Source organism: Oxyura jamaicensis, chromosome 9 (genome assembly GCF_011077185.1).
Source record: "Oxyura jamaicensis isolate SHBP4307 breed ruddy duck chromosome 9, BPBGC_Ojam_1.0, whole genome shotgun sequence".
Taxonomy (NCBI): Eukaryota; Metazoa; Chordata; class Aves; order Anseriformes; family Anatidae; genus Oxyura; species Oxyura jamaicensis.
In genome coordinates this window covers 20,913,566-20,926,098 of record NC_048901.1, presented here as the reverse complement: position 1 = coordinate 20,926,098, position 12,533 = coordinate 20,913,566, and the positions used below count along the sequence as shown (strand labels likewise).

General features: G+C 55.9%; 1 protein-coding gene across 1 annotated transcript; it reads right to left on the bottom strand.

Annotated features, from left to right (window-relative positions):
• Positions 1-2,312: 2,312 nt before the first annotated feature.
• SLC2A2 (solute carrier family 2 member 2) lies at positions 2,313-11,283 on the bottom strand. Its single transcript, XM_035334119.1, has 11 exons — positions 11,100-11,283; positions 10,488-10,583; positions 10,059-10,351; positions 9,176-9,300; positions 8,238-8,353; positions 7,471-7,633; positions 6,951-7,138; positions 6,379-6,483; positions 4,675-4,776; positions 4,103-4,306; positions 2,313-3,914 (listed from the first exon to the last, which is right to left on the bottom strand). Exons 1-11 carry the CDS (start codon positions 11,130-11,132, stop codon positions 3,723-3,725), a joined length of 1,617 nt encoding a protein of 538 aa, XP_035190010.1. The 5' UTR covers positions 11,133-11,283; the 3' UTR covers positions 2,313-3,722.
• Between the last annotated feature and the right edge of the window lie 1,250 nt (positions 11,284-12,533).

The window sequence follows — 12,533 nt, the reverse complement described above, 5'->3', positions numbered from 1 at the left end:
TGGCTGGAACCAGCTGTAACTTGCACCAGGAAGGGGGAAAAGGCGCTGCAAGTCCAGCTGTTCACTCCTCCTGCGGCTGACGCAGCACTGCCACGGGATAGCTGACCCGTGACCGAGGCAGCCCTGCTGCAGTGCGTAGTCCCGAGAGCGAGTAAAGGGGGCAATGCAAGGCACTGCACCAACGCCTGGTCTGTAGTTATGCCTACAACCTGTAAGATTTAAAACCCACTGAGCTACAGCCAGGATTTATTGCCATCCTGCGGGGGAGGACGGTTCTCTTCCAGCACTGCTGCTCACTGGGCAAAACCTCTGGGCAAAACCTGCCAGCGGTGCCTTAGTGAAACTCTCGAGCACAGAACTTAAATTAAATCCCATCCTTACACGTGCGGCTGGAGCCAGACCTGCTGTCCTGCCTTGTGTTTCCTCAGCATCGATCAGTCTCAGCGAAAGAGGACACAGAGCACTTCAGAAAATACATCAGACCCTAAAGCCCGGTGCCCTGAATATGCAAGCTCTCACTTCAGCTTCATCATCCTCAGCCTTCGGCTCAGCAGGGGGAGGGTGCCTCTGCTCGGCGGTGAAAAACAAGCTGAAGTGAGGCAGAAAAATCTGTGATAAATTAGCATGGAAAGTGTTAATGGAGCCAAATGTCCTGAGTTTATTGGATTAGGGAAGTCAAACTAATTTTAAAATTACGCCTAGAGAGTGGGAAAGTAGATATTGTTAGCCATTTATCTGACACAACAGAAAAGTCTTAATGGCCGTCATCTTAGCACATTAGGAAAACACTGTCAAAGCTCTTGCTGACAAGATGCTTTCTCAGGGGCTATTAATTATATTGCATTATTAGCTAACTACAGGATGGAAACATACTTTGCATGTTAACGAAAGTGCAATGACCATTTAGCTAATAAGTATGACTTGGTCTTTTAAACCTTAATGATTAGCAACTTAATAAAACTGTAACAGAGATAAAAATAATGATTGAACAAGCTGTGTCATAAGAGCAAGTTTCAGCTGGAACTCACATGTAGCAAGGGTAGATAAAATGCTAATTACAGCCTGATGGGACGAGACAGACGTAGACATGGCTGCAGAACTAACAAACTCCTCTGACCCTTTTCTGCATTGCCATGCATGGTAAAAGCACAGTGTGACAGCTCAGCCCGGAGTATCAGCTTCACCTGTCCCCAGCAGCCCTGGTGAGGACAGGGACTGCCAAAGCATTGAGCAGCACCCAGCTCTGTGCACCCTCTCCCAGGCTGCTGCCTGCCCCACGGACAACACAACCATTAGCAGAATTAATTTGAAACATCCCAGGATGAGCAAAGCATCGTCTCTAGGGGGCTATACAGGTAAATGAATGAGAAGAGCAAAATGCACAAAGGCATGTTGTCCAGTTGTGGCCCGAGAAGGTGAGAGAGGATGCCCTGTGGGGGTCCCACCCTGGAAGAAGACTTGTTTCCCTTCCTCCTGGCTGCAACTCAGCATGACCGAGCGAGGGAGCATCCCGTTAGCCTGCAGGAGGCCCAACACACCAGCAGTGGGCTATGGAAAATCAGCCAGGCAGGAGGAAATTGGTGGCAATGTGATGCCTGCTAGTGCTGAGGCTCCCGTGGCAAGCTACCCGGTCTGGGCTGTAGCTCAGCCAAAAGCTTCACAGAGTGCAGGTTGAAATGCGGACAGAAAGCCTGTGTGTGTGTGTGCTACATTGCAATAGGCAAATCAGGCTTTCTGCTGGCATTCATTTAGTGATACACAGGAAAACACAGCCTGCCCGGCTCAGAGCACTGCTCAGTTAATGACCCCCCACCGCTGGGTTTTTAGTTCTGAATGCAACCCATCACTGAACTGGTGCTCCTCAGGCATCCGGACAAAGCTCAGCAGAAGTGTAGCAAAACATGTTGGGCCAGCCATTTTCACACCAAGCTACATGCATGGCCATTGTGCAGCCGTGGCTGGAGCCGTTTGCCCATTTGGAAGGCTGCTTCTGCTTCTAGGGACTGGCTGGCCAAGGAGGGCTGAGCGGGGAGGTTTGGGGATGGTGGGTGCCTCCCTGCCGCTGCTGCCCCATCCACCTGCCCTAATAGCGAGGCAAACACACCTCGAGCCCTGTCCCTCCCACAGACTCCCCCTGCAGAGGCACAGCACCAGCTGCGAAGCTGCCCCAGGCTCATGCAAGCAGAGCAGTGTTTTACAGCAGAGGGCTTGTGCAGCAAACGCACCCCACCAGAAAAAAACACCTCCCATCTGGAGCTGGACATACAACTGGGATGTAAGGACGGGAAAAAAAAAACAACAGCACAAGCCAACAGATGCCACAGATGTTGTTCATTGCCACCTTTATGTAACAGACATAGATAACTGCTGTTATTGCAGGCATCCTGGGAAAGCCTCCGGTGAAATCTCCTTGCTCCAGTATGCACACAGGGCCAGCTGCTGGGCCAGGGGAACCTCGTGCCCGTGCTCCAGTTGCTCAGAAGGAACCAAAATTTGCCTGAGGGTCTTGATGCCAAGAGGGCAAAGTATACACAGGAAGGAAGTTCGGGCCCGTGGAAAGCCTGTGAACCTTCTTGCCTGAAACCAAAGCCACAGCAGCTGGCTGTGGTCCTCCTTGGCCCATCTCGTCTCATGCCTTTCTTCATCTTTGATCTTCTGTTACACCACAACCACCTCAGCACTCACAGTTGCTGTGAGCTCACAGTGACCCAGCAGTGCTGGTGCCTCCTCTTTAAATAAATACTGGGTGTCTGTCCTGAGGAGCTTGCTAGGAAGTAGCTGGGTATCACAACAGGGAACATATAAACCTTAAAACCTCGAGCAGAGAGCAGAGAGCAGCACATATACCCCCCAAAGAAGAAAAATCCCTGCAATTTGACTTCGTCACCTAGCATTCTCTCATACAGAAGCAAAATGAGCACGAAAAAGGCTACAGAAACACAGCCGCTTCCCTCTCACACGCTTTGTTTGGTGAAGCACAGCCAGCCAGCGAGACCCCAGCGGTGTGCCAAGCAGGGGGCACCTCCCAGTTAGCAGGGCAGGGCCCATTTACCCTTGGGCAGGGCCCATTTACCCTTCGGGGTCCCGTTAGCTGTTACGGTTGGCCTGAGAGCCATGCATTGTGTCAGGAAGATGGGTGCAGAGGGTGGGGAAGGAGGGCAGCGAGGGAGGGGAGGCCCAGGCCCGGGCTGCCCAGAGCAGCCATGGCTGCCCCGGCCCCATGGGGCCCGTGTCCCTCAGCACCGCGGGCGCTCAGCGCGCTGTGCCGCTAGCACCGCTGCCTCGCAGGTGGTTTCTCAAGGCTTTTCAGCTCACTCGGCAGGAGGAAGCGGCAAGCATGAGAAGAAAAGGTGAAGGCACGACACTTCAGCGTCACCCCACCCCTCTTCCCTTCGTTCCAGCCGGGCGAGGGCCCTGCTCGATGCAGTGCTTTCCCAGCTAGTGAGGCCATCGCCTCAGCACGCGGCGGGGCGTGGGGACACACGTGTAACATGTTCCTCCCGTGCTTTCCCCGGCTCTTCCTGAGCCCAGCTGCGCCGATGGTTTCGGAGCAAAGCGCCAGGCTGGCACCTGTGGCTGGAGGGTGCAGGCGGCAGCAGTCAGAAGTCCTCCTGGGCTGCCGCCTGCGAGGTTTGTGTGAAATGAGACTTTTGCCCAGTGTTTCCCGCTGCGCCTGAAGGAAGCCCAGGCTCCGTCCCTCCTTCCTGCCTGCGTGGCCGTGCCTACGCCACCTCACCGCCACGCAGCTCTTCCAGCTCAGTCATGGACTTGGCCGGGAGCTTCTTGCGGCGGAACACGGCCGCGATCTCCTCGAACGATTTCCCCTTTGTCTCAGGTACTTTGAGGAAGGCAAACAGGAGGAAGACCACGAGCAGGACAGCGAAGATGACAAACACGTACGGTCCGCACAGGTCCTGCAGTGGGGCAAGTGAGAGCAGGGACACGGCCGTCAGCACCATGGGTGGCTTCTTGTCACCCCACCCCAGGAGGCCTTGGAGACCCAGGGGACACATACACGTCCCACTAGCCTGCCCTGGGGCCCTCACCCAGCAGCAGACCCATGCCCGCCACGTATTTGTACCATTTTACCGAGGTTTCTTACCGCAATGTACTGGAAGCACATCCCCACGATGAAGTTGCAGGCCCAGTTGCAGAAGCCGGCGATGGCGATGGCGGCAGGGCGCGGGCCTTGGCTGAACAGCTCGGCTACGATAAACCAGGGGATGGGCCCAGGCCCCACCTCGAAGAAGATGACGAAGAGGAAGATGGCGATCATGCTGACGTAGCTCATCCAGGCGAACTGGCTCTGCAAGAGGATGCGCTTGGTGTTACGGCCCCAACACAATTCTCAATAGTTATCACTAATTTATTAGGTTTCTTTTTCAGAAATTTCCCCCTATTCAGACAAGTGAGGGCTGGATATTTATCACTGAGACCCTGAACATTTGTGCTGGTGCTGGCTGGGTGTGTGGTGGGAATGCAGGGGACAAAGAGTACACTGCCCCCAGGCACTGCCCTCATCAGAGACAGCTCCAGCTATGGCCATGTTGCCCCTTCGGAGGACAAATGTCTTCCAAGCTTCTATGAGATGAAGCCTCAAAGCTTTCCCCTTGAGGGATGCTTTGTCTTCGCTTGTTTGCAAGCCACAGAGATGAAGTGAGGAGCGAGCCTTACCAGGAGCGCGAGTCCAACCGTCATGGCCACAGCGCTCATCAGCATGCCCATCAGGCCAGCCAGGAAGAGGGAGCGCCTGCCCGCCTTCTCCACCAGGAACACCTGGAGAAACACAGGCAGCCGGTCAGCCTCCAGCAGCCCTGCTCTCGGGAGCTTCCACCAGGTCCGTTAGCAGCAAACAGCCTGTTTCCACCACCACCACGCAGTCCTGCTCTTTTAGCTCACGTGGTGGTGATTTTTGTGCTGTTTTCCAAGCTCCAGAACCTCTGCTGGTGGCTGGTAGGGAGCCAGACCGGGCAGTCACCCTGTCTAGGGCAAGGTGAAAGCCCGTATACACAGAGCTCAGGGGTTTCCAGGCTCTCAGGACTGCCCACTGCTCCCACACCTGTGTTGCTGGCTGTGGACTTGTTTTTTCCCTGCATCTATACCCATCACTTCACCCAGTGGGGAGATGCATGTAGCTCCAGAGGACAACAAATCTGTTTGGCCTAGGATACCCTACATCAGGAGGCTGCCTGCTCCTTCCCCTCCGCTCTAAAGGACACCCTTGGCCATTAGCTCAACCTAAGACATCCCTTTTTTCTGCAATTATAACAAATGCTCCTAGGGGATGGTCTCATTGCTGGAGGCAGATCATCCTGCCAACCTGCGAAGCTGCAGAGGGCGAGCCTCCACCTCCCTTCTCCCCTTGCCAAGACCTGCACGGCCGTCGGTGCTTCTGCCTTTTGGTCAGGGTCTGTCATTCATTGACAGATGCAGGTAATTTTTAAAGTGCTTATGGCAAAAAGAAGCAAAGAGCAAATGTCCCCAGGGTGGATCTGGGACTGCAGGAGACCATCGGAGCTGAAGGCAGCCCTCCTCCAGCTGCACAGCCTCCGTGCCTTGTTTCACCATAACCACTCATGGATTCTCCTCTGCATGGGACCTGCAATGGACTTTCTCTAAAGTTCCATCCCAACGCTGTCTGTAGGGTGGGCTAAAACCTTTCAGGTCCGTGTATTTCTACAGTGCATCTAGTCCCACTTCATGGTGGGCAAAAGTCCTTTGCTCCCTACTGCTCTCTAGAAATACGAGGGAAATGGCATTTCCTGCTCTTCCTATATTAATAGCCACATTAAAAACTAATTATCTCCTGATTGGCATTGTGTTAATCCTCTCAAGAGAAAGACAAGCAGAGGGAAAGGCAAAGAAAACTGGAGCCACCCTTTTATTGCTACAGAGTAGTGCCCAGAGCTGATGAGAATTGCTCTATTATTTTATTACTGTGGAATAGCCCTCAGATATCAATCATGCAGATGCTGTGTGCATAGGGATGAGAGATTGAAAGAAAACAGATAAGAGAGATTGCGAGCTGCTGGCTTTACTCCCGCCCCTGCCTGCTGCTCGCAGAAATCGGGCCCGCAGAATTAGTCTCGAAGGCAACTTTTGGTTCTGGGGCAGCACTGAGCTACCTGAGCTTCCCTGAGCAAGGCAATGCAGCTTTCATTCACGAGGCATTCAGCAGTGCTGCTTGGCAGCAACGAGCCCTGTTGCGAGGCTTGATTTTCCAAACGAGGAAAATGGGATTCCCAGGGCGTGATTTTTCCCACAGGGTGTGCAGGGTCGGCCCTGCAAAACTGCGGCCCCCAGCCCCAGGATAAAATGTTTCAAAATCAGATCGCCGCTCACCCGTTGTTGTGATCTGGGGCAGAAATATTTACTTACAGAGATAACAGTGAAGACCGTGTTCACCACTCCAACGCCAATGGTTGCATAAACGGGTTGGTCAACTCCGGCTCTCTCAAAAATGTTTGTGGAGTAGTAAAAGATCTATGGAAATACATTAGGACGAAGGATTAGGTAACAGGGCTGCTGGAACTTTTTGTTCTCCCGAGGGCAGAACTGCTCTTGCTTGGCTGAGATTTGAAGCAATTTAATTGCAATCAATCCTTCAGATTTTAATGATTTGGTACAAGAATTAAGGCTGAAACTTTCAAAGAAACCTGGGGGAGTTAAAAATCCCATTGAAATTCCCCTCTTGAACCATGGCATTTGCACATTTCAAGCTCCTCTTCCTTGCAGTCCCGTGTTTAATCTTGAAAGCCAGATCACCAGCACGGCGTGTTGGAGGCAAGCACCTCGATGGGACTGAGCTTTAAAAGGATTTTAAAAGGCTACATTGGGGTGACTCTGGTCTCTCCCTTCTCTCAAAGAATAAGCGATTCCTGTCTCATGGATGTTAAGGACAGGAGGTAAATGTGGGTTTCTTTAAAGACAAAAGGTTTTGGGAGGCTCACCGCATTGATTCCTGAGAACTGCTGGGATATCTGGACCATCAGCGCCACGATGACAGCCTGCCGGTACTTCGAGGAGGTGAAAAGCTGCCCGATGGACACTTTCTTCTCACTCGCCGCTTCTTGTTTTTCCTTCTCCATCTCAGCAATCTCCTTCATCGGGTCGCAGTTTCCTCTGAGCCTTTTCAGACCTTAAGAGAAAAAAAAAAAAAAAAAAAAAAGATGAACCGTTTATTATGGACCAGCCACGGCCACGCTGCGAGATGTGTGAGCTGCTGCAGGAGCCGCCCTGGGTTTGCTGCGTAATTGCAGTTGTGGGGATTTCCTACAAAAGCGGGGAAACAGAAAACTCTGCACCTGCTAGATGCAGCCTCTCGGGTGGGGAAGAGTAGCGTGGTAAGGAGCAGCGGCACCCAGGGACACCAGTCCAGGCTCTCCAAGCTCAGCCAGGCTCTCCCCTCAGTTTTTAATACCACGGACGGTGTGAAAGCAGCCCCAGACAAGCCCAGAGGTTGTGTCTTACTCTTTTTGGCCTCCTCCACCTTCCCCAGTTTGATGTAAAGGTATCTGGGGCTCTCAGGGCACAGCAGGAGCAGGAAGAACTGCAGCAGGGCGGCCACGCCGGACAGCCCCAGGAGCAGGGGCCACATCTCGTCGTTGCCGAGGAGGAAGTCCAGCCCGAGGACCTGGAATAATCGAGGTGGGTTTGAGAGGAGCTGAGAGCTCCCCGAGCAAAGCCTGCACAACCTCTTCCTTCCACTCCTTGCAAAGCCATTTCTGTATCCCCGGTGCAGCAGGCAGGACCTACTTTGCCAGCTTTTTCACAAGGTTTTCCAGAAAAGACTGGGAACCACACTCTTTGGCTAAGTTGGATTAGGTGAGGTTTGTGGCTGTGCCGTTTTCTGGCAGTGTTGGTGCCAGGCACATTGACGTGCTGTGCTGCCACGTGGCGGGGACACCTGCCGTGGTGGGCAGTGCTGAGCTCCTGCTTCCCTGATACAGCCATCTCTGAGCTCCCCCATACCAAGGATCTCGGGTTCGGGATCCAGCCTGACTCTGGGCAGATGTGCACAGAAGTTTCCTGGCAGAGGGCAGACGTACTTGTTGTTCCCTGAGAAGATCCGCGCCTCTGGCTCAGGGCTGTGTTTAACCCCATTAGGGCAAACAGCTCCACTCTCCTTCAGTTTTGGGGTGAAATTATGAGAGGTTTCCCAAAAGTTCCCCTGCGTATCGCTGGGGTATCCCTAACCCCTGCAACACCCTCGCTGCCCTGTGCCTTCTCCTCCTTACCTGGCTGATGAGGATACCCGTGACGATCGCCAGCTGATGCAGCGTCCCCAGCGCTCCGCGGAGGGCGGTGGGAGAGACCTCGCTAACGTACATGGGCACGAGGCCGGAGGAGAGTCCTGCGGGAAGCACACGAGGTGTCACCGCCCCGGGATGGCAGCTCCATGGTCAGCAGAAAGCTCTCCCTGAACCAGGAGGGAGGACGGAGCCCACGTCCTGCATCCCACATCCCACATCCCACATCCCACGTCCCGCCCAGCCTGCCTCCCGCAGGGCCAGGAGGGCTGTGCACGTGAACACAGGCAGCCCAGCATGGAGCAGAGATCTGCTGGGAGCAGTTATTACGGAGCAAAGAGCTCTCTCCAGTCTTTCCTTGACCCGTCAGAGTGCAGGACTGCCTTTACACGCCAGTAACAGCGATAGCGAGCTGTATTTCTGAGCTAATTCCAATATAATCCCCTATTATCTGCGCGATATCTTCTCCTCCCTGTCCGCGGAGCTCCTGTACTAAGTGCAGCCGGCTGCAGATAGTGCTGTTGTCCGGGGAACCTTTCAAACAGCGTGACTAACAGCACGCTGTGCGACAGCCACCACCAACACCCAGCCCTGGCATCAAGGCGCTGCCCCCAGCTCCCTTCGGGCGCGAGGCAAAACGAGCTGATTTTGTGACCGAGCTGACCCAAACGCTCCCGGGGAACATCCCGGATTGAGGAGGACGGGCATGGGAGGCAGAGGCAAAGTGCCACCTGCCAAGGGGGGGGGCCGCCCCCCCCCCCCCCCCCCGGGGCCGCGCCGGGGTGGGGGGGGGGGGGGGGGGGGGGGCCGGGGAAAAGCCCCCCCCCCCCCCCCCCCCCCCCCCCCCGTGAACTCCAGAAAAGATTTTAAAGCAGTTACAAAAGGTGAGAAACCCTCGCGTCACAGCCTGCCCTGCGGGCACTCACCGCAGTACAGCCCCGTGATCGCTCTCCCGGCGATGATGAGGATGTGCGATGGCCCGAATTTGGCCAGCCCCATGAAGAGGTTGCCCACGATGGAGAGGATGTTCACCGCCAGCATGGCCTTCACCCTGCAAGGAGGCAGCACCGCTCGTCCCTGCGCCTCCCGGCCCGCCGGCACCGCCGCAGGAAGGCAGAGACAGAGGGACGGCCGCACCAACGGGGAGAAGAACAACGGGAACAGGCAGCAGGGGGGCAGGCAGGGTGCCTAAAGCGTGCTGTGGGGCCGGGGGAAATCCTGTCCAAATACCTTCCTCTCGCTTTTGTCGCACAGAGAAGGGTGGGATTAGGAAGTCGGTAAAGGCTGCTCGTCGATTTCTGGACTGAGAGCTAAGCGGTGCAATAAAACAGCCGATTGGTTTTAGTGAGTCAGAGCTCCGGGATGTTTGGAGCAGTATTTTGGAGGTTTTAGGGTTTTTTCATTGTATTAGGAAAAATAGCACGAACGGCATTTCTATAAGAAGGAAACCGTTTTTGGAGAAAAACAGACAAACAAAAAGGCTTCGACTCTATCTGAAGTCTGGAATTCCTAGCGAGGGGTTTGTGTGCTGCGACTCGCCCGGGGAGAGCTCGGGAGCAGGGAGGACAGGTGCCGACTCCCAGCCCCGGGCTCTGCGTTCACAGAGAGCCATAAATACCAGAGGAATCGAGGCCGGTGCCTCCCAGCCCTCCACCCCCCCGCGCCCCATGGAGACCCCCTCAGGTGCATGGGGGGATGCCGCAGCCTCCTTTTTAGAGGGCAAACCAGAGCCTCGTGGCCGGCACGCAGGAAAAATTTGGGTCGAAAGATGCCCTTTTGCCTCAAACAGGGAGGTGGGCTGCTTCTCACCTCCCCAGCCGGTCGCCGATCCAGCCCACGGTGAAGGAGGAGACCATGCCGCCGATGGCAAACACGGACACGGAGAGGGACCAGTACATGGTGAGGACGTGCGGGGAGGCGGCGAGGTCCTCGGGGGGTGCGAGCGTCCCCTCGGTGCTGCCCCAAGCCTCCGTGCTGGGGACGGTGCCGGGGACGGTGCCGGGGACGGTGCTGGGGATGGGGCCGTCCTCCCCGGAGGCGTTGGTGGCATGCCTGTCCAGGGGGACGATGCCCAGCACACGTGCGTAGTGGGCTTCTATCACCTGCAAAGAGGAAAAACACCGTTGGCTCACATCTATAACCCCCCCCCGGCTGTGTTTTGGGGTGTTTTGCACCAGGGAGGGGTGACACCCCGGGGCTCCCCGGGCCCCCGACCCTGCAGCCCGGCTCGGCGCTTACCTTCTGGGGCGCGTTGATGACGCCCAGGCTGTAGCCGTACTGGAAGAAGCCCAGCACCGCGGTGAAGACGGAGAGGACCAGCGTGCCCGTGAGGTGCTGCCGAGGGAGCAGAGAACAGCCTCAGCCCCTGCCCTGCCCCAGACCCCCCCCTCCCAGGATCCCGGTGAGCCCCCACGCTGGCTCCAAAGGAGAAGAGAAATCCCCAGGGGCAGGCAGGACCCGGTGCTGCCCCGCATACAGCGACCTGTGCCCACCGCCCTGCCAGTCCCTGGGGGCTTTTTGGAGGACAGCAGCAGGAAGGGGCACGGCAGCGCTGCTGGAGCAGAGCAGCTCGGAGAAAACAGCCAAGATTTTGTTTTTCAGCAGTCCCGTTCCAAATCTCTTTTCCCTCCATCGCGGTTGAAATTATCCCGTAAGGTGACAAAGTTCTTAAAAACAACAGCCAATAATCCCTTGGCCCCTTTGCCCCTGCTCTGTACACAAACACCACAGGCCGGATAATTAAGGGGGAAAATTTTGTTGGTTTTGGTCTTAGCGGGCAATAAATACCACCCCTGGGTGCTGGCTTCCCTCGGAAATTCCAGTGCACAGGCGGTGCTGAGCCGTGGTTACCTTCTCTGCTTGCATTTTGCTTTTCTTGTCCATCCCTCGGCTCCTCCGCTGCCCTCCTGGCTCTGTCCTGGGCTGCGGAGCGGGGCGAGGGCTTGGTGCAGGAGGAGGGACAGCAGGAGCAGCAAAGCGGTTTGTGCTGCGGGAGATGGGGCTATATCACCTCCGGGGTTAATGAGAAACCCGTCTTCCCAACACTTAGATCCTCCGCCCGACCAGCCCAGAGCCGTCACTGCCAATCCCCTGAAATTTTAGGGGGGGGGAACAAACGAAAGCACGGGACGCCCCTCGAAGACAGGGGTTGGACCTGGGAAATCCAGCTGGCAGGCTGCTTCTTGATCTTTGGCTGTCCCCCGGTGAGGCGGCCTGCGGCCCCGGCATGTGGTGTGCGGGGGGCTCGGGGATGTGCCGCAGGCGGGCTCTGGGTGTGCTGCACCCCTCTTGGCTTCCATGTGGGGTTTGTTTGCCGGATCCCCGAACTTCTCGCTGAACTTTAGCAAGAAGGAACCTCTCCGGCACGTGTAGCTAAGATGCTAGAAAACGAGTGCTTTATTTAAACATCACCTGGCACCTGCTTGGGAATAGCTGTGTGTGTGTATAACGTGCGCACAGATACACAAACCCAGACCTGTGCGGGTCTCTCTGCAGGCACGTACCTCCAGCCACCGCCGTGCCCTGCTGGTGCACAGCCACGCACCTGCATCCAGGAGAGTGCTGTAGGCATGCACAGAGACACAACCCAGCAAGCCGGCCCCGAAGCCATCCCGATGCCCTTTTCATTACGAAGCCCATCACGGGGCCGTGCTGCCGCTGCTGTCGGGTGTCGCTGCCTTGCCGAACTTTGCACGTCGATGCAAAATCTGGTCTGAGCTGGTCTCGCGGGCGCGGGCACTGCCATCGTCAGCTGGCAGTGGATGCAGCATCCACGGGGGCACGCCAAGGCCTGACTCAGCCCCGGAGGTGATTAATGCCTCCCAGGTGAGCTGCAGAGGTTTTCACAGCCGGCAGCCAAGGTAGGGTGAGTCACCGGCAGCGCTCAGGCAGCCTTCACATGGGCGCTACATGCACCTTCTACGGAGGAAGAGGAAAAAAAAAGAGGAGAAAAAGACCACTAATCTTTGCTCTGGTCTCAGAGTCAAACTTTAACCTGGGGCAAAGTGTTCGCTGCATTCCTGTGCGCATTGATCGCAGCCCCGCCGGCTGCAGGGGCCGAGCTTTTGGAGGAACTGGAAACTGCAGGGCTGAGCCCCCTGCCACGTCCCTGCTTGGGGTGCCTGAGGTGAGGAAAGCACTCGGGTCACCGGTGGGGTGTGGATGACAGGAAACACCAAAAAAAGAGAGCAGGGTCCTGCTGGGGTACCCAGAGCTGTGACGCACGCTGCCAGAGATGTGCCCCTGGGCAAAGCTTTAATTAAATGCGTTAAATACGCATTTAGC